Source organism: Pelmatolapia mariae, linkage group LG6 (assembly GCF_036321145.2).
Source record: "Pelmatolapia mariae isolate MD_Pm_ZW linkage group LG6, Pm_UMD_F_2, whole genome shotgun sequence".
Classification (NCBI taxonomy): Eukaryota; Metazoa; Chordata; class Actinopteri; order Cichliformes; family Cichlidae; genus Pelmatolapia; species Pelmatolapia mariae.
Window position 1 is genome coordinate 44,525,703 of NC_086232.1, and position 19,913 is coordinate 44,545,615.

Here is a 19,913-nt window from a genome sequence, read left to right on the forward strand (position 1 = left end):
TGCGCCGCCACCTGCTGGTGTCACGGTGGAACCGCAGCGTGACATCATACACAGCTGAGCTCAGGTTCTCCTGCAGAACATCAGCTGATCACCGAACTCCAGAGAGAAAGGTGACGTCACGGGTCCCCGTAGGAGAGTAACTAAGTACTTGTACTGCAGACTGAGAGTACAGCTGTCTTTAAAGTCACGCAGCAGCGCGTTTCTGCTGTTTCATTGTTTACGCCTCTTGTCCTCGGCCTGGTGAGATGGTGCTGTCCCCGCGTGAATCTCACTGACACGTCGCTCCGTGTTATAAACACAAGTAAAACATCAGCAACCAATCACATAACAACACAAACATGACGTTAAACAAAGAGCAGCGCTGGTATTTCCGAGCCCGGGCCGGTCCGCGAAGGCCTCAGTAGCACCGCGAGGCCCCGCGCGCCCATCAGGCCTGATTAATCCCACCTGAGCTCGCGGGCTCGCGGTTCAGTCCGTGTGCAGGTGACGGAGCGGCGGCGCGATGCAGAAAGGCCTGAAGAAGTACTTCGTGAACATGGACGAGTACCTGTGCAGCCTCGGCCTGTACCGGAAGATGGTGGCACGCGACGCGTCCAGCCTGTTCCGGGCCGTGTCCGAGCAGGTGAGCTGGGTGGCGGGAGGGAGGCGTATCCGAGTACAGTTACAGTTACGGTGTGAGGGAACTTTGTTTAAACTCTGGGTCAAACTGGGCGAGGTCAAAGGTCACAGACGTCAGTGCACACCGTTTCATTCCGCCGCACAAAGCAGGTCTGCGGAGAGTGTGGATGCTGACCGGAACCAGAACCGGAACCAGGAGGCAGCGAGTTCATGAGGAGGGACAGCAACACTAACACGTGTCAGTGACCCGTGGACTCCTCAGGTGTCTGTGTGAAGCTCCTCCCATCAGCTTCGCTTGTTACTCAGAGTAATCCATTACCTGTGACTCTTACCTCATTGGGAGTGTAGCGGATTACTTTTCTCCTGCAGGAAGTGATTGTCGTTCTTGTGTTTTGTTAGAGGTGCAACTTCCTGTTTCCTTCCCGCTGAGGCGTTTGGCAGGTTCCCCAGGAGCGACACACCTGAGCTCACCTGAGCTTTGCTGCTCAGCAGTCTGAGGTTGTCTCTAACTCGTCCCCCTGACTGTTAGTGACGGCTGTTTGTCATCTCTGAGCGGTTTCTGGGTGTGTGCGTCGGCGTGATGGCGACCCGCAAGGCTAACCTCAGAAAAACTGTTCTCGTGTGTGTGTGTGTGTGTGTAGTTGTATTTCTCTCAGAACTACCATCAGAAGATCCGTCAGGACTGCGCTAACTTCATGAGAGCCAATAGATGCAACTTTGAGCCGGTGAGTTCAGAGTATTCTGAGTATGAGAGAAATACTCAGTTACTTTAGTGTGCTGTGTTTTCTGTCCTCTGCAGTTTGTTGAAGGCTCGTTTGAGAAATACCTGGAACGTCTGGAGGATCCAAAGGTGAATATCTCTGACCTTTGACCTTCAGTCAGCTGTTCACCTGCAGGCAGTGTGTTAACCTGTGTGTGTTTTCAGGAGACGGTGGGTCAAGTGGAGATCAAGGCTCTGTCTCAGCTGTACAGGTGAGTGATGCAGGTATGCTGTGTTTTCTTCGATGACCTCAAAGCAGTCACAGGGTTTTTCGAAACCAGCTGACCTGAGGGGTGTGGCTACCAAACCAGATTTTTTTCTTCTTTTTTTTTTTTTATACCATCCTTAATCACAATACAATTTTATTTATATAACGCCAAATCACAACAAGCAAGCACTTTGATGACAGTGGGAAGGAAAAACTCCCTTTTAACAGGAAGAAACCTCCGGCAGAACCAGGCTCAGGGAGGGGCGGGGCCATCTGCTGTGATTGGTTGAGGTGAGAGAAGGAAGACAGGATAAAGACATGCTGTGGAAGAGAGACAGAGATTAATAACAGATATGATTCAGTGCAGAGAGGTCTATTAACACACAGTGAGTGAAGAAGAAACACCCAGTGCATCATGGGAATCCCCCAGCAGCCTACACCTATTGCAGCATAACTAAGGGAGGATTCAGGGTCACCTGGTCCAGCCCTAACTATATGCTTAAGCAAAAAGGAAAATTTGAAGCCTAATCTTAAAAGTAGAGATAGTGTCTGTCTCCTGAATCCAAACTGGAAGCTGGTTCCACAGAAGAGGGGCCTGAAAACTGAAGGCTCTGCCTCCCATTCTACTTTTAAGATAAGATAACCTTAATTTCCCACGTGTGGGAGTAATATGTTTTGTTACAGCAGAAAGTGGACAGTGCAAAGTTATATAGCAAAAATTAGAGAACACTGGAATAGTGTACACAACTGTACAGAATAGAATAAAATAAAATAAAATAATATATACAATAGGATAAAAATAGAATACAAGTGCTATATACAACTGAGAAAAAATACAACTTTGTCAGAGTATTGCACTTAGTGTTATTGCACATTTGTGAATGTGTGTGTTGATCAGTTGAAGTCTTTGTTGTGGAGTCTGACAGCAGTGGGGAGGAAAGACCTGCGAAATCTCTCCGTCCCACACCGTGGGTGCCGCAGCCACTGAAGGAGCTGCTCAGTGCTGTCACAGTCTCATGCATGGGGTGGGAGATGTTGTCCAGCAGGGATGACAGCTTAGCCACCATTCTCCTGTCACTCACCACCTCCACTGGGTCCAGAGGGCATCCTAGAACAGAGCTGGCCCTTCGGATCAGCCTGTTCAGTCTCTTCCTGTCCCCGGCAGAGATGCTGCCGCCCCAGCAGACCACACCGTAAAAGATGGCTGAGGCCACCACAGAGTCATAGAAGGTCTTCAGGAGTGGGCCCTCCACTCCAAACGACCTGAGTCTCCGCAGCAGGTACAGCCTGCTCTGCCCTTTCCTGTAGAGGGCGTCTGAGTTATGAGTCCAGTCCAGTTTGTTGTTCAGATGAACACCAAGGTACCTGTAGCTGTCCACAGCCTCAATGTCCATACCTTGGATGTTCAGTGGTTGCAGTGGAGGATGTTTGTGCCTGCGGAAGTCTACCACCAGCTCCTTGGTTTTACTGGCGTTGATCTGGAGGTAGTTCTGCTGGCACCAGTCCACAAAGTCCTGAGTCAGTCCTCTGTACTCCCTGTCATCCCCATCAGTGATGAGGCCGACTATAGCAGAGTCATCAGAGAACTTCTGCAGGAAGCACTGGGTGGAGTTGTGGGAGAAGTCTGCAGTGTAGATGGTGAAGAGGAACGGAGCCAGAACCGTTCCCTGTGGGGCCCCCGTACTGCAGACGACCCTGTCCGACACACAGCCCTGAGTCCTCACATACTGTGGTCGGTCGGTGAGGTAGTCCAGGATCCAGGTAGTGAGGTGATGGTCCACTCCAGAGTTCTCCAGCTTGACCTTCAGGACCGAGGGAAGAATAGTGTTGAAGGCACTGGAGAAATCAAAGAACATGATTCTCACAGTGCTCCCAGCGGTCTCCAGGTGAGCGAGGGAGCGATGTAGTAGGTGAATGACGGCATCATCCGCTCCAATGCCAGGCTGGTAGGCAAACTGAAGTGGGTCCAGTGATGAGCTCACAAGGCGCCGAAGCTGAGCCAGGACCAGCCGTTCCAGGGTCTTCATCAGGTGGGATGTGAGATCCTCCAGCCTGTAGCTGTTGAGGTCCTTGGGGCGTGAAGTCTTTGGCACTGGTACAACACAGGAGGTTTTCCAGAGCTGTGGGACTCTCCCCAGCCTCAGGCTCAGGTTGAAGAGGTGCTCCATCACACCACACAGTTGGTCTGCGCAGGACCTGACGGCCCTCGAGCTGATGCCATCTGGGCCCGCTGCCTTATTGGCTTTAATCCTCCTCAGTTCCCTCCTAACCTGGGTGGTTGAGAGAGACAGGCTGGAGCCTTGTGTTGATTGTGTATTGGATGCTGTTGTTGGGGGTGGGGAGGAGTGAGCAGGGTGAATAGAGGAGGTGTGAAGTGTCTGAGGTGTCAGAGGTGGAACAGCAGCAGTGGGGGTGGGTGAGTCTGCCGCTGATGTTGGAGACTGCCTCATGGCTGAATCAAATCTGTGCCCACCTCACATCCCTCCCAGGCAGAGAGTTCTGACCTTTGTGGCCCGAGATGGTTCTGAGGCCTCTCCAGACTTCACCAACGTTGTTTTGTTGAAGCTGGTTCTCCATCTTCTGCCTGTAGCTGTCCTTCCCTTTCCTTATCAGTCGTCTCAGCTCTCTCTGCACCCTTTTCAACTCCTCCTTCTCTCTGGATTTGAAGGCCCTCCTCTTCTGCTTGAGGACGGCTTTAATTTCTGCGGTAATCCACAGTTTGTTGTTGGAGAAACACCGCACAGTCCTGGTGGGTGCAGTGTTATCCACACAGAATTTAATATAATGCATGTCACCAGGCTGCCTATGTCCTCTCTGTGGTCATCACAGATCACCTCCCACACAGTAGATTCAAAATGATCCTTAATAGCCTCCTCGCTCTCCTCCGACCATCTCTGGACTGTGCGGGTGGCTGGTGGCTCCCTGTGCACTAAGGGCTCATACACAGGGACAAGGTGCACCAGGTAAATACTCTAGGAACAACAAGTTAGCCTGCAGTGTGAGAGCAAAGTGCTCTTATAGGGTGATATGGTACTACAAGGTCATTAAGATAAGATGGGGCCTGATTATTTAAGACCTTGTATGTGAGGAGCAGGATTTTGAATTCTGGATTTAACAGGAAGCCAATGAAGGGAAGCCAATACAGGAGAAATCTGCTCTCTCTTTCTAGTCCCTGTCAGGACTCTTGCTGCAGCATTTTGGATTAACTGAAGGCTTTTCAGGGAGTTTTTAGGACTTCCTGATAATAATGAATTACAGTCGTCCAGCCTGGAAGTAATAAATGCATGAACTAGTTTTTCAGCATCACTCTGAGACAGGATATTTCTAACTTTAGAGATGTTGCACAAATGGAAGAAAGCAGTCTTACATATTTGTTTAATATGTGCGTTGAAGGACATGTCCTGGTCAAAAATGACTCCAAGGTTCCTCACAGTGTTACTGGAGGCCAAGGTAATGCCATCCAGAGTAAGAATCTAGTTAGATACCATATTTCTAAGATTTTCAGGGCCGAGTACAATAACCTCAGTTTGATCTGAATTAAGAAGCAGAAAGTTAGCGGCCATCCAGGTCTTTATGTCTTTAAGACATTCCTGCAGTTTAACTCATTGGTGTGTGTTACCTGGCTTCATGGACAGATAGAGCTGCGTGTCATCTGCATAGCAGTGTAAATATATGCTATGTCTTCTAATGATACTGCCTAAGGGAAGCATGTATAATGTAAACAGAATTGGTCCTAGCACTGAACCCTGTGGAACTCCATAATTAACCTCAGTGTGTGAAGAGGACTCTCCATTTACATGCACAGATTGGAGTCTATTAGATAGATATGATACAAACCACTGCAGTGCAGTACCTGTAATACCTACAGCCTGGTTGGAGGTTGGCCTGTAGTAGAGCTGTGTGAACAGATGACTTTTACTCAGAAAGATCAATTGGAGAAAAAGAGTCTAAATGAATATCAAAGGTACTGAAAGTAGCTGTAGATGATATTACATCTGTGGGATGATTATTGGTAATTTTTTTTCTCTAATAGTTGCTGAATAGCTATTCAGGTTGCAGGTTCATCATCTCTCAGATTATTTACCGTTATATGTTATCATCATCGTCTCCTGCGTCGTTGATTGGAGCAGACGACACTCACGGGGATCATTCTGTGTAGTAAAGAGTCACATGACCTGTGAAACACCTGTTTTTACTGTGCGCACTCAGAGCTGGAAGCAGAGTTCATAATCAGCGTGGGGATCCCGTTATCTCTGACTCGGGTGTTAAGATTTGTTGATGGAGCTAAAGCAGAGAAACGGCTAACACACGTTGAACTTTGTCTGTAGCCACACCCCTTAGGTGATTCACTCTGAGGGGTGGAGCTTCACACTGTAAAGAGGTTTAGATTGGTTTAAACTGTTTTGTGCTTCGTGACATTTTAAATTAAAGCATTTGAAACACATTTGAGCATCTCTGCTTCTCAGTGAGGTGAGAGCAGGTGAAACGTGAACATGTTATAGACGTGTGCTCTAACCTGTGAGGAAAAACGTGCTTAAACAGGACTGCGGGGATTGGCACTAAGGGGCCACTGTAGGGGGCGCTGTGGAGGGCAAACACGTTTACTGCTGGGAGTAATAGGAATATATCCAGGGTTGCACACAAGTGGTCCGCAGGTGCGCATTCGTTGTCAAAAAAAAAAAAAAAGCGCACCAGATAAGAAGTTGCAACGCGCGTTTGCGTACATAAGATTTTGTGGAGGAGGACAGACATTTGTTTAGAACTCTTAAAGATGTCGAAGACGCAAGCTCCTTTAAGCAATTACTTTGGTGTTCCTCCACCTCCAAAGAAATGTCAGCAGGAGTCCGAACTCCGTATTCTCGGAAAAGTGGTTTCAGGAGGTGAGCTGGTTTCAAACAAATGATGAACGCAGAGATGTGGTGCAGAATGTGCTGTGCAAATCCCACTCTAGCGGACAAAAACAGTGCCTTTATATGTACGCACACACGCGTTGCAACTTCTTATCTGGTGCGCGTCTTTTATTTTGACAGCGACTGCGCACCTGCGGACCACTTATGTGCACCCCCGAATATATAAGTATCAGTTTGAGTCTGTGGCGTGATGACATCATAAATGAGGTCTCCCTTATCGCTCTGGTTCAGTACGACTCTGAGTCACATGACTCCATGTGTGCAGGCGCTGCTTCCTGATCTACCGTTACCCGGGGAAACCAGCCACCATCATCTCGGAGGACGACTTTGTGGACAAGGTATGGTCACGTGACCCTGAGGTCTGTGATGTAATTGGCTGGTGCTGACTGTCAGTCTTTTGTGTTGCCGAGGTGACGCTGTGCTGCTCCATCAATGGTCACTATGACATTGTTTACCCAAGGAGTTACCCCGCCTCTGCCGCCCTCTGTCAGTGTGAGTGCTGCTCTCTGATTGGCCGAACACAGAAAGTCTATAGCTCCTCTGCACTCAGAGTGTGTGTGTGTGTGTGTGTGTGTGTGTGTGTGTGTGTGTGTGTGTGTAGCTCTTCTGTATGAGCTGCTTTACACTCAGGTATTTGGCTTTGAGGAGGCGGAGCTCTGCCAGGCCATGGAGGCCTTCAGGGTCGGAGGTCGTCGCTATAGAAACAGTCCATCCATGTGCAGTGATGTCGACCTTGGATATGACACACCTGAGGACCGCGGGCACAGGTAAACACATGCACACCTGAGGATGTTGTGGCAGAGTAGCTCTGACCTGGAATCATGGTAACCAGGGCAACAGTGACAGACAAAATCAGAAACTGATGAAGCAGCCATCGTCATGGAAACATCAGAACTGAAGGCCCATTTGTTTGTCCTCTGCAGTGAGGAGGCGGAGCCAGGCGGACCCATCGAAGAGAAACCACGAGCTGTGACGGACGACTCGAAGGTAGGAATGCTGATGGATCCCGATTCGATCGCCCGAGCATTCGTGGATAACAGCACTAAACAACACTAACAGCAACAAAAGTACCAAAAACATAAAGAAAAAATGAAACTTTAAAAACAACCACAGTGCCGAATCCTCCAGAACGTTCAGAGGAGCCACCAGGGTCTTTAGAAACATGTTCTACTTCCTGTTTCACGCCTGAGGCTCTGCAGTGACGACCTCTGTTCTGCAGCTTTTAATGTCTAGTTTCAGCCTGAGTTTGTTCAAAGAGTTGTAGGACGCCATCAGCAGGAGCTGGAACACGTGAACTCGTCATTGGTGAAGTAAGAAAGGTAAAAATGCAAAGAGCCAAATGATGCCAGAAGAATCCGTGACGTACAAGTCAGTGGCATCCAATCATAACTGTTGAATTTCACTCATTAAACTGGAGCTCCGCCTTCTTGGATGATCTGTTGGTACGGTAACCTCGCAGCAGCCATATTATTGGTCAGGTGAAGCTAGCAGACAGCAAACATGGAAGTTTATGGGACTGACTCACTGCTGCCTCTGCTGGACATCAGAGGAACTGCAGCTGATGTAATGCTTTTGTTGTTCAGCCTCCTGCAGAAGCTCCGCCCCCCTCCAGACTGTCTCTGCCCTACAAAGTGATGAAGTCTCTGGACGGGGACGTTTACAGAAACCTGGAGTTCGATGTGTGGCAGGACACCTGCAAAGGTAACGCAGGTTTAACTAATCCAGACCAGCGTCAGGATAAAGTAATGCTGGAAACTGTACCACTGACAGCTGTGTAATCTGATTACTTCCTGTGACGGTCTAATCTGATCACTGTGACAGAGATGCAGAAGACGGACTACATGGTGTTTGCAGGGAGGCAGTACTTCCTGGGAGACAAGTGTCAGGTAAGAAGACTGTATCCCTGTATTACTGAAAACTTTATTTATAACGAGGATGTGAACAAGGTTCAGACACAGAGGTCAGAGTTCATTTACACCAAACCGCCTCAGGCTCTGACCTCACAGCCGGCAGGTTATCTAGATGCTACAGGATACAAAGGGAGAGCGCCCTCTGAGTTTTGAGGTCAGGGGTCACATAAAAACTCTTTAATCTTGTCTGTTTGTCACTTTTAACCCCAGTGATGTTTATTAAGGCTGGCGGTGTTTACGACACGGTGAATTATTTTTTCATTCTGATTTATATTGATGTGCAGAGACAGACGACCTCCTCAAAGCTCTCAGTCAACATTTTACATGACGAGAAAAAAAGGAACCGCTCTCTGACCTTTGACCTCACCTGCAATAAAATAATCCATCAGTGCATCTAGGCTCACTCTTCTTTACAAACTCTTGACACTTCCTGTATTCCTTTCAAATTAAAAGCTCTCAGCATTTCACTACACAGAAGAACTTCACTTCTTAACCCTTTAGAGCCGAGCGTAGCGCCCCCGCTCCGTTTTGCGTAACTATTTTTAAATCCCAGTAGCTCTGCAACCACGTAAGCTAGCGCAATAATTTTTTTTGCATATGAAACTAGAGAAGTTGTACTTACATCTTATGCCATCAGCTTGTCCTAGGTCACAGTTTCCTTCCACATATAGCTTTGCAAAAACTGCATAAAAAGCGCTTGCAGCAACAAAAACATAATATTCCAGAAAAACGCTTTGCCGATCCGATCAGCTGTTCGTAACACTTCCTACGTCCATCAGCATGAACTGTCGCATGTCCGCCATGACCTTCCCGAAACCGGAAGTGACGTCATTTTGCGGAAATGTAGTTTTTTACCATCGTGACCTTATGACCCTATACTGGTGTTTTTAAAAGTTATGTTTGACTTTATGACTTTCTGTGTCGTTTCTGGGATGCTTAGGACTCATATTGCACTGCTGGAAATAGTTTATTTTGATGCATATGCTGTTTTTTTTTTTGCAAATTTGCAAATAATATTTATTTTCGTTTTTCCTGCAGTATATGAAAATTGGTGTATTTCAAAATTAAAACTATGAAGACACTTAAAATAAATTTTCTGTGGTGGGAAACTAGTTTGTGCAACTTTTTTGTATTTACAGTTTTGAGGGATAAGCCTCTTAAATTTCTCTAACTAGAAATATATGTTAAAAAAACAAAAACGATTTTCAATGTTTTTGTAGTTTATTGCACTTTTTTGCAATTTATGTAATCACTATGCACTTAATGCATACATATTATTAAAATTTGGGCTATAATGGTTGTATTGATGTATAGCAACTTGAAATGCTCCAAAAAATGGCACTACAGCATGTAAATATATAATATAAGGTCTGGCGGACTTGGTTCTATGGTAGGTCTTCTTAAAGAGGCTTTTATGCTGAAACATTTGGAGGAAGTAGTTTTGGAAAATGTAATTTTCAAACACGTAAACATCAAGGGGAATCTGGGTAGCGTGACCTCTGAGGCGTCTTGGTATGCGTGTTGTGAGTTTTTGGTGAGGTCACTACAGCGAGGGGTCAGAGGTCAAACTTTAATCAGCTGTTCAGACACTGAAAGCACTGAAAAACAGTTACTGTCTGTGGTTACTGGCTGTAACTCTGGTTCTATGAATGAAGCTCCAAAAACATTTGTGGTACTATAAGATAGGTGGCATTTTATTTTTGGCTCCACCCCCTAGCCACCATGTTTGTGACATCAGGAATGAAACTTGTTTCAGGTGCGTCTGGAGCCGAAGGGCAAGTACTACAACGCATTCATCCAGGAAGTGGGAACGCACTCATCGGCCGTCACGGTGTTCATCGAGGAACTGGGCGAGAAGTAACACACACGCGCACACACACGCACACGGCAGGATCAAGTCCATCAGTGCCGCTGTGACATCACTCAGGTGTGTTTCCTCACAGACACCTGGTCCCTCTGACGGACCTCAAACCTGTGAATCCGGTTCCCGCTTGGAATGTGGCTGCGCCCTCCAGAAAAGGAGACCTCGGTGCTTTTTTTTTTTTTTACATCCACTTCCTGTTTTGTTTTATCCTTTTCCTGTGTTACCCACCTGACTTCCTGTACGGTCTCTCCCTCAGACCCGGACTCTCGTGGTCAGCGGCATCACCGCCATCGCTACTTCAGGAAATCTCGTGGTATGAAGGGAACAGAGCTGCTAATCCCACCTCCTCCTTCCTATGGAGGCCCCGCCCCCTCGAGTCTGCCGCCTCGCTTCCAACCAGCTGGCCACCCCCGCCCACCCCCTCCTCCATCACCTGGAGCTATGACCTATGACCCCTATGCCCCCCCTCACCATCACCATCCCCCCCCAGCCAGAACACCACGCTACGGAGCCTCAAGGTGAGACTTTACCTGAGACGCACCTGTGCAGTTTGACTCCGTCACAGACACCAAATGTTTTAAATGCACTTTTCTGAAGGTGGGACCCGCCCCCTTAGTTACCTGATCAATGTCAGTGGCTCCGACCATCAGTGAAAACTATCATGTTAATGAGGGGTGTGTGTGTGTGTGTGTGTGTGTGTGTGTGTGTGTGTGTGTGTGTGTGTGGCTGTGTGTGTACACGCGCAAATGTTTCTGGTCAGAAGCTCCACCCGTTTCCTGAACCGTCACCTGATTGGTACTCAGCTGACCTATTACCATCCTGGTCGCAGGTATTATCAGGACTACGAGAGCTTCACCTTCAGGTCCCGGTAAACGCACGACACGTCAACACGCACGACACGTCAACACGCACGACACGTCAACACGCACGACACGTCAACACGCACGACACGTCAACACGCACGACACTGATGTAACCACCGGGAATGACTGATCAGCTGATCTCTGAAGCAGCTCCTGTTTTTAAAATTAATCGAGTCACGTGACATGAGGCACAGCAATCGCAGACAAAGTCACTCTGGCCTGAAAGAGGATATGATGTCAGTCGGTGGGTTTTTATTTTCTCCTCCGTGGTTTTTTCAGGCGCAGTCGGCGTCAGCTGGCGGCGGCTCTGAACAAAGAGTGTCAGTTTGGTTTTCCCGAGGCGGTGGAGGAGCCGGCTGATCTGGACGCAGCCATCTCGTACTACCAGCTCGATGGCGCCAGCGACGGTGTCTTCCCTCCGCTGCCAGTGAGTATGTGCTGGGAAAAATCCTCCGATGATGCGGCGCGTGTGTGCACGGAGCGCTGAGGCAGGTGGGAGGGGCCGTGTGCTTCGCGTGGTTTATGGTAAACACGTTTAAATGATGGTTACTCAAAAACCAGATTCTACATTATTGAGGACAGGTGAGGTAAGCAGCAACATCACTTAAACTGGTCTTTAAGCGTGTCCCAGATATTTGTCCTCTGAGACGTCAGACTCCATTTTATTGTGTGTGAGCTGAGATGAGTGACTGAGGTCAGAGGTCAGATGCATTTTTTTTTTCCCACTTCCACGTGACCACAACTATCGCCCCCTTTAGGCCATTAACAAGCATGCAGTTTTAAGCTCCTACAAACATGTCTATCTTTTATATACAGTCTTTCCTTGGTTGTTGCTGGCAGCCAATAGAAAGGGCCCTTGAGTGAGGCGACTGGTGATTGGTCACAGACTTGTTGTCGTGGATGTTTGAAGGTATGAAGAAGAGTCAGGTGCAACATTTTCAGGTCACATTTTACCGTTTCCTATGCAGGGCCCCACTGTGGCTCCTCCCCCCTCCATTGGTGCCCCAACCCCTCCCTCTGGCTCCTCCTATAGAGTTCAGAGAGGCTCTGGGCCCCTCTCCCCTGCCCCCCCACCCAGAAACACTCCCGTGTGCTCGTCAGAGGAGGAGCAGGAGGACACAAGCACGGTGGAGGACCAGGGTGAGGACGCCACTGTTCACTTCAGATTTTCACTTCCTTCCCCTTAGGAGCCTTTCACAGTAAAAGTGTAACGAGAGGTTTTTACTGTGAAAACTCATCAGAAACTGACTTTAATTGTTTGTGTGTGTGTGTGTGTGTGTGTGTGTGTGTGTGCATGCCTCCCGCATGCAGCCGAGTACACGGAGGACTTCATCTACAGTTCACAGGGTGAGTAACGTGATGCCGCTGTGACACGCCTCCCCGCAGCAGCCATGTTGGTGACTCTGTCTCACACTATTTCAGATCAGAGTTTCCAGACATCTGGAGTTTACAGCGCCACTGAGACCTCCACCAATCAGGTAAGAGCTGACCTCTGTCTCCTGTTAGGGCGATGCAGAGTGGAAGGTCAGCATAATGTTGCACATGAAAACTCTGCCCGTGGTTTGAAATCCGCATGTGTGAAGAGGTCATGTGATCAGTGACCCCATGAAGCTGTAATCAGTCTGTTTTTATTTTATTTTGAAAGGATGAGCAGGAAGGAGGCGTGGCTGACTCTCCCACGAGATCAGACGTGAACTTCAGCTACAGCCAGCAGGTACGTCGCGCAGCGTGGCCTCAGGGTGACATCATCGCGTGTGACAGCGGTGTCAGGGTAGCTCAGTGGTTGGCGCTGCTGCCTCACAGTCTGAGCGTCTCGTTTCAGACCCGGGGAAGTTCCACTTCCTGCTTCAGACTTTTGGAGAATATTGTTGCGACCGCGTCACACACTGCAGCTGCCATCTCTGCTCCGCCTCATCTCGGTGGGCGGCGAATTGCGGTCTGTGAGAACACGGCGGCTCTAAACATTGTTCGTCCAATCAAAAACCTGTACAGCAGACCTAAAGCGCCTGTCCAACGTCATCCTCCAGAGGTCGCAACCTCTGAAGGTGGTGGTGCTTGGACTTTGAGCACTTCCTGTGTTTCAGTGACGCGCCGGGCACTCTTCTTCTCTGTTGGTTTTGGTCTAACGGCGGTCGGGACAAAGTGCGCACTTCCTGTTTCTGTTCAAAACCATAAATGCATTCACTCCTTTCTTTCTACATACGGGATTAGGGATATCGGTGGCATCTGCATCCGACCTGCAGGGAGTATTCTTTTTTTCTCTAACGTCCATCACACGTTTTCTTAGATAACTACTTGACTAGTATTGCATGTGGCTGTGAATACCGTGCCATACTTATATCAGACCACGCCCCTTTAATTCTGACTCTGTCTATGCCCGACTTACCGAGAACAGGCAGGAGTTGGCGTTTTAACCCCACACTACTATCTGATAATACCTTTCTGGAATTTATAAATAACCAAGTTAAACTCTTTTTAGACACAAACCTTTCCAAGAATATTTGTAGCCTTTTAGTTTGGGACTCAGTGAAGGCCTATCTCCGAGGACAGATCATTTCATATACAGCTAATATGAAGAGGGTGAACCTAAAACAAAGGCAAGAATTAGCTGATAAAATAAAAGACTTGGACCATCACTATGCACACAATAAGGACTCTGAGGTTTACAAGAAACGCATTGAACTCCAAAACCTTCTTTCATCTCATGCCGTGGAGAGGCAACTCTGAAAGAGTAGGAGTACATTCTTTGTGCATGGAGAGAAATCGGGCAAACTCCTAGCTGACCAAATAAGGGGTGTAAAGCCACGTCAGTGTATAACTGCCATTAACTCAGATGCCGGGCTCGTTACTGATCATGCCAAAATCAATGACACGTTCAGGGAATATTATCTGAAGCTTTATTCCTCTGAATTTCCCACCGACCACTCACTAATCACAAATTTTCTTAAAAGCTTGGACTTTCCTGAGCTGGCAGACACCCACAGAGAGATGTTGGATGTGCCAATTTCCAAAGAAGAGATTAGTGCTGCAATTTTCTCTCTACAGTCAGGGAAGTCTCCGGCCCGGACGGCTTTTTGGAAGAATTTTTCAAATCATTTGCCCCACAGCTCGTACCTCTACTCCACTCGGTTCTCTCTGAAGCATTCACACAGGGCAAACTGCCAACCTCCTGGTACGACGCTTCCATAACTTTAATTGCAAAAAAGGGGAAAGATCCAACTGAGTGTGTGTCATACAGGCCAATTTCACTTCTGAACGTTGACTTTAAGATCCTAGCTGAAGTGCTGGCCCACAGGTTGGAAAGGGTGCTGCCAGCAGTCATATCTGAAGATCAGTCTGGCTTTTTCAACATCCGACGCCTTCTTAATATCCTGCACACGCCGTCCAAGGACACTCCAGAATGCGTTCTTTCCCTTGATGCAGAAAAAGCATTTGAACGTGTGGAACTATTTATTTGCTGTGCTGGAAAGATTTGGGTTCGGTCCCAACTTCATCTCATGGATCAAGTACCTATACTTGTCCCCTGTTTGTGTCTGTTTGCACTAATAGCCAGAAATCAAAACCATTCAAACTGAAACGAGGCACACGTCGGGACTGCCCCCTTAGCCCGTTGTTATTTGATCTAGCTACTGAACCCTTAGCAATGCTTTTTTGAAGCAGTAAACTTGTCCAGGGCATACAAAGAGGTCAAACTGAACACAGTCTCTCTCTATGCTGACGATTTATTGCTTTTTATTTCAAATCCACATACTTCCCTACCGTCTATATTGTCTCTACTCACGCGTTTCAGTCAAGTCTCTGGTTATAAATTAAATCTGTCCAAGAGCAAACTTTGTCTATTAAATGAAGAAGCGTTCCCAATAGATTTGTCGGGTTTCCCCTTTAAAGTGGTCAAGGAGCAGTTCACCTACCTGGGTATTACAATTACAAGAAAGTATAAACAACTTCTCAAAGCCAACTTTTTTACACTATTGAAGAATGTCAAACAAAGCCTTCAACAGTGGTCACCCCTGAACACAACTCTGGTCAGACGGATTAATTCAGTTAAAATGAATATCCTTCCTAAATTCTTATACTTATTTCAATCTTTACCAGTCTTCATCCCCAAGTCTTTCTTTACAACTCTAGACTCTATAATCTCCTCTTATATTTGGAAGGGGAAACGACCTCGAGTAGCTAAGGTGCATTTACAGAAACCTAAGACTGAAGGGGGTCTGGCACTCCCCAACCTCCGCTTTTACTACTGGGCTGCCAACATTCGGTCCCTGACCTACTGGCTACAGTCTGGGGAGGGCGTGGGCCCCACCAGCTGGCTGGCAATGGAATCAGGCTCAACTCAGGGTATTTCTCTTGCCTCCTTTCTGGGTTCTTCTTTTCCTTCATCCATTGACAATTTTACATCTAATCCGATAATTCGGCACTCCCTCAGGGTGTGGGCGCAGTTCAGGAGACATTTCAATCTTAATAATTTTTCACTTCAAAGCCCCATCCTTTCAAACCACCTATTCTCCCCCCCCCCCCAACTTTGGACAACTTGTTCCAGGTCTGGTTTAGAGCAGGTATTATTTGCTTTAAAGATCTCTTTATACACAATAAACTATCATCATTCGATCAGCTGGCAGGAAAATACAGTATCCCAAAACTCACTTTTTTAGATACTTGCAACTCAGACATTTTTTGCAATCCCACCTCTCCAATTTCCCAGAAGCTCCAGCTGCTAACTTACTGGACGAGCTCCTTAATTTGCAACTATCAGGCAAAGCTGTAATGTCTCGCATCTATAATAAACTGTGCAGTGTAAGCCCAGCTCCTGATGTGGGCCTCAAGTCCACATGGGAGAAGGAGTTGGGTGTATCTATGTCAGATGACGTCTGGGACTCAGTCCTCTCTCTGGTAAATACATCACTCTGCGCCCGTCATTCCCTGTTACAATTCAAAGTAGTCCACAGGGCCCACTTATCTAAATCCAAACTAGCTAAGCTTTATCCCAGTTTAGACCCTCGCTGTAACAGGTGCAGGTCTGATGATGCCAATCTAACCCACATGTTTTGGACCTGCCCTGCCCTGGCAAATTTTTGGGAGGAGGTTTTCTGGACTTTGAACAAGCCTACCGGCCTGAAACTAGCTCTCAACCCCCTACTTGCTGTCTTTGGTACAGCGGGAGAGGATAAGTATATTCCCAGAACAAAGCACAGGGTGCTGTCCTTTGGTTCCTTCTTCGCTAGGCGAGCCATTTTGATGAGGTGGAAGGCTGCTGCCCCGCCCTCCCATGTTCGGTGGCTTGCTGATGTCATGTTGTGTCTCAGTCTGGAAAAGATCCACTGCTCCATCCAGAACCAAAAGGGCACATTCGATAAAATTTGGGGTCTCTTTCTGGAAAACTTCTCTAAACTTGAACTTAAGGATGTTCCAGCTGACTAACGGATTTGCTTTTAAATCGCGGTCTGATGTCTGTCTGTGTTAACAGGAATGTGAAGCTCAGTGATGCTGCAGCTAACTTCTGTGTGGTTCTTGTGGACAGGGTTGGTTAATATCATAATCCCTCTGGCTTTGGTTATTTTGTTGGTTTTTTTTTTTTCTTTTTGTTGCTTGTTTGGTAAATAATAAGAGAGGAAAACGATGTTCTAACATGAGAAGTTCTGTTTTGTATTCATTGTAAACAGTTTGTTGTCCATCTTCTTTTCTTTCTTTGTAAACTATATCCATAAATACTCTATAAAAATATTTTGTATAAAAAAAGGGGGGAAAAAAACGCAAACGCTTGGCGGGTTCTGTGTGTGCGAGCAGAATTGCTGTGACTGAAAACAGAAATTGAGATCTTTTGATCGCAGAATCCTGATGTGCTGCCCCCTGTGGCTGCCTGCAGAGCTGCAGGTGTTCGCTCACTGCAGAGTGTGTGTGTGTGTGTGTGTGTGTGTGTGTGTGTGTGTTTCAGGTAGTGAAGCCGCTGTCAGTCATCTGCTCGTCTCCATCTTCCTCTTCCTCCTCACCCTCCTCTTCGTCATCACGGCTACCAGCAGCTGCTCACCTGCCGTCAGCCACACACGCGCAGACACGCTCAGGTAAGCAAACACTGCCCACCTCAGAGTTACTTCTCTCAGAGCTCTGCCCTGTTTAAGGCCTGAACCCGCTTTAATTGGCTCTGATTGGCTGCATCTCTAAAACAGGAAGTCTGAATATCAGGGGGAGGGGCTTCTGTCACCTCTGAGAGCTTTAGCTGACACGAAGTCTGACAGTCTTTGACGGAACATCTCATTGGTTCTCAGTAGGTTGCCATACACTAACACATGTTTTCTGGTTCCAGTTGCCATGGCGATCCCAGCTGCTTCTTCCTGGTTGGTTAATGAGTTGGGTGAGCCGCTCTGCACTGTGGTAGCCCCGCCCCCTTATTCATATGACCCTAATGGAAGTGATTTACCAAGAGGTCAGAGGTCAAAAGCTTGTGTTTACAGTTTGTATCCATATGGATCAGTTTGATTTATGCGTGTGTGTGTGTGTGTGTGTGTGTGTGTGTGTGTGTGTGTGTGTGTGTGTGTAGACTGCAGAGTCCTCCAGTATTACTTCAACTTGGGCGTCCAGGTAAGAGACACCTGAACAGGAAACAGCAGTCTTTGAAGCGGCGCTGACAGGTGAAGGTGAGACGCCTGAATGAACTCACGGAGCATCACAGAATGTTGATTCTGTTCATCTGGACGTTTTCAGTGGGAGAAACCTTTCGTTATCATCCAGGTGATCCTTCAGTCTCAGCTGACTGCAGGTTTCCGACCTATAAACAGGACATAATGACTGAAACTAGCTCAGATCTGTTTTAGCAGCAGTAGCAGAAGTCTGAGTGCACCTGAGTCACTTGCAGGTGTGGTAAACATCTTCCAAGGACACTCTGATCACCTGGGTCCTGTGGAGGTCATGTGACTGGTGTTCCTCTCCTTTAACCTGTGGCTGCCGTTTCAAAGAGACACACGTTTCCTTCAGGTTCTTCTTTGAATGTTTATAGATGATTCTGCAGGTGTTTCAGGTTCAGGTGATGACATGATGCTGTGAATTTGTCATGTGACTGTCATGTGACCATCTGTCTCCTCAGTGGTACCATCAGAGCTGCTGGCAGCAACAGCAGCAGGTGTATCCCGCCTCCTCACCTGAGACTGCCTACCCCTACCAGCCCTACACGCCCTACCTGTGCCAGGAGCCCCCTCTGCACGGTAAGAGTGATCGGTTCCAGCAGGTGGTGCTGCACTTCCTCCACCTGTATATAAAAGATGCAAGTTTCATCTTTTAGCTGAGCCTTCACTTCCTTAGCGAAGCCTTTCACAATAAAACGGTGCAATCAGGTAGGAGGCAACTGTGAGGAACAGATGACTAACAGGAAGATGTGTGCAGTGATGTCATTACAGCATGGATGGTCCCTCAGGTGTTTTAATTCAAGCTCCACCCCCTTTACTGTGACTTGATCTGTCCCATCTTCCATCCCCAGCTGCCTCCCAGCCGTTCTCTGAGACTGGGCGGATCTCCCATCAGCCCGCCAGCTCCTACCCAGAATCCTCCAGGTCTGCAGATGGACAGACAGAGGGACACAACGGCGGTCAGTACTAGTGACACACCTTTACCTGTGGAGTGCACACGCTGCTAAAACAGGAAGTGTTTGTCAATAAAACAGAGTGTAGAAGTGCCGGAGGTCAGCAGGTCTGTTGGTGAAGCTTTACAGCTGCATAACGGTGAGAGTGGCGCGATGAGGAGGGAAGGGTGGGGCAAACCCTACACCATCCAGCTGTCACATTCCTGTACCGAATGACTGCTGTATTGTTATTAAGGTGAAATTTGACTGGATGAACACAGCAAACAGGCGTGGCAACAGACAGGAAGTGCGGTGCAGTAATTCTGGAGTCAGGTGCAGTGTAAATGAAGGCGGAAGCACAATGGGCCAATTGCAGGCGCTGTTAGTCATTGGTCAGGTCACATGATTAGTGTGCCTCCACATTAAAACCCAAATTTTCTGCATTATAAACGAATTTACTTTGAAAATAAAGGCATGTGGTTTGTCTCCTCAGGTGTCTCCATAGAAAGCTCCTCCTCCATCAGTCCTACTCCTCCAGGCTCCGCCCCCTCCTCTGCTCTCCTCTACCCAGATCAGTCGCCCCTCCCGCCTCCTCTCCCACTGCTCCACGTGCCATATGAAGCTCCACCCCCAAGCACCTACCTGACTACAGCCCCTGCACCTCCTCTTCCACATCCCGCCCACCACCCTCACCACTCTTCCTACCACCCGTGCCTCCCTTCCTCTGTCCACTGGGGGCCAATATCGACTGGAGGCCACGCCCCACGACTCTACTGCCCTGCCCCCAACCCTTCTCACGTTGTTGGATACATTGCTGCCCCGCCCCCTCACCACACAGCCACACACTACATCCCACCCACTATGTAACGTGCATATTAGCTCAAGGCTAAAACCCCTTATGTTTTGAATTAGTGGTAACATTATTATGAACACTTTTCCTGCAGCGAGACTTTCAAAATAAAGCAGAAAAATTAAAGTTAGGATTTAAAGGTAAATATTGGCAGGATGTTAATGATGGTGAGCCTGGAAAATGGCTGAGTTCCTTTTTGCTGTTGGTTAAAATTCATGTCGTGACAGCCAATCTGAGGTGGTGGGTGTGACCAGTCCCTATTTGTGGAGGGATCTCTTTGTGTTGATGTTTTGTGGTTTGAGTTTTGGGTGAATAAAGTTTTTTCACCAGCAGATGGCGTTTTTGCTTCATCAGGTCACATGACTATTGTCCAGTTTA

At 47.7% G+C, this 19,913-nt stretch overlaps 1 protein-coding gene across 1 annotated transcript; it reads left to right on the forward strand.

Annotated features, from left to right (window-relative positions):
* Positions 1 to 248: 248 nt before the first annotated feature.
* Positions 249 to 19,825, forward strand: alg13 (ALG13 UDP-N-acetylglucosaminyltransferase subunit). Its single transcript, XM_063475558.1, has 25 exons — positions 249 to 622; positions 1,260 to 1,343; positions 1,418 to 1,468; positions 1,544 to 1,590; positions 6,762 to 6,834; positions 6,907 to 6,988; positions 7,098 to 7,263; positions 7,420 to 7,483; positions 8,080 to 8,197; positions 8,318 to 8,382; positions 10,163 to 10,263; positions 10,350 to 10,435; positions 10,527 to 10,788; positions 11,031 to 11,138; positions 11,413 to 11,560; positions 12,102 to 12,273; positions 12,445 to 12,480; positions 12,556 to 12,611; positions 12,779 to 12,847; positions 17,069 to 17,195; positions 17,438 to 17,557; positions 17,672 to 17,712; positions 18,215 to 18,332; positions 18,605 to 18,712; positions 19,179 to 19,825. Exons 1-25 carry the CDS (start codon positions 503 to 505, stop codon positions 19,550 to 19,552), a joined length of 2,796 nt encoding a protein of 931 aa, XP_063331628.1. The 5' UTR covers positions 249 to 502; the 3' UTR covers positions 19,553 to 19,825.
* The last annotated feature ends 88 nt before the right edge of the window (positions 19,826 to 19,913 follow it).

Bases quoted from the DNA above. Each gene is read 5' to 3' on its own strand.
- alg13 (XM_063475558.1), top strand. From the start codon at position 503: ATGCAGAAAGGCCTGAAGAAGTACTTCGTGAACATGGACGAGTACCTG. The intron at 11,139-11,412 runs GTAAACGCACGA...TGGTTTTTTCAG, and splicing joins AGCTTCACCTTCAGGTCCCG to GCGCAGTCGGCGTCAGCTGG. The intron at 12,274-12,444 runs GTGAGGACGCCA...TCCCGCATGCAG, and splicing joins AAGCACGGTGGAGGACCAGG to CCGAGTACACGGAGGACTTC.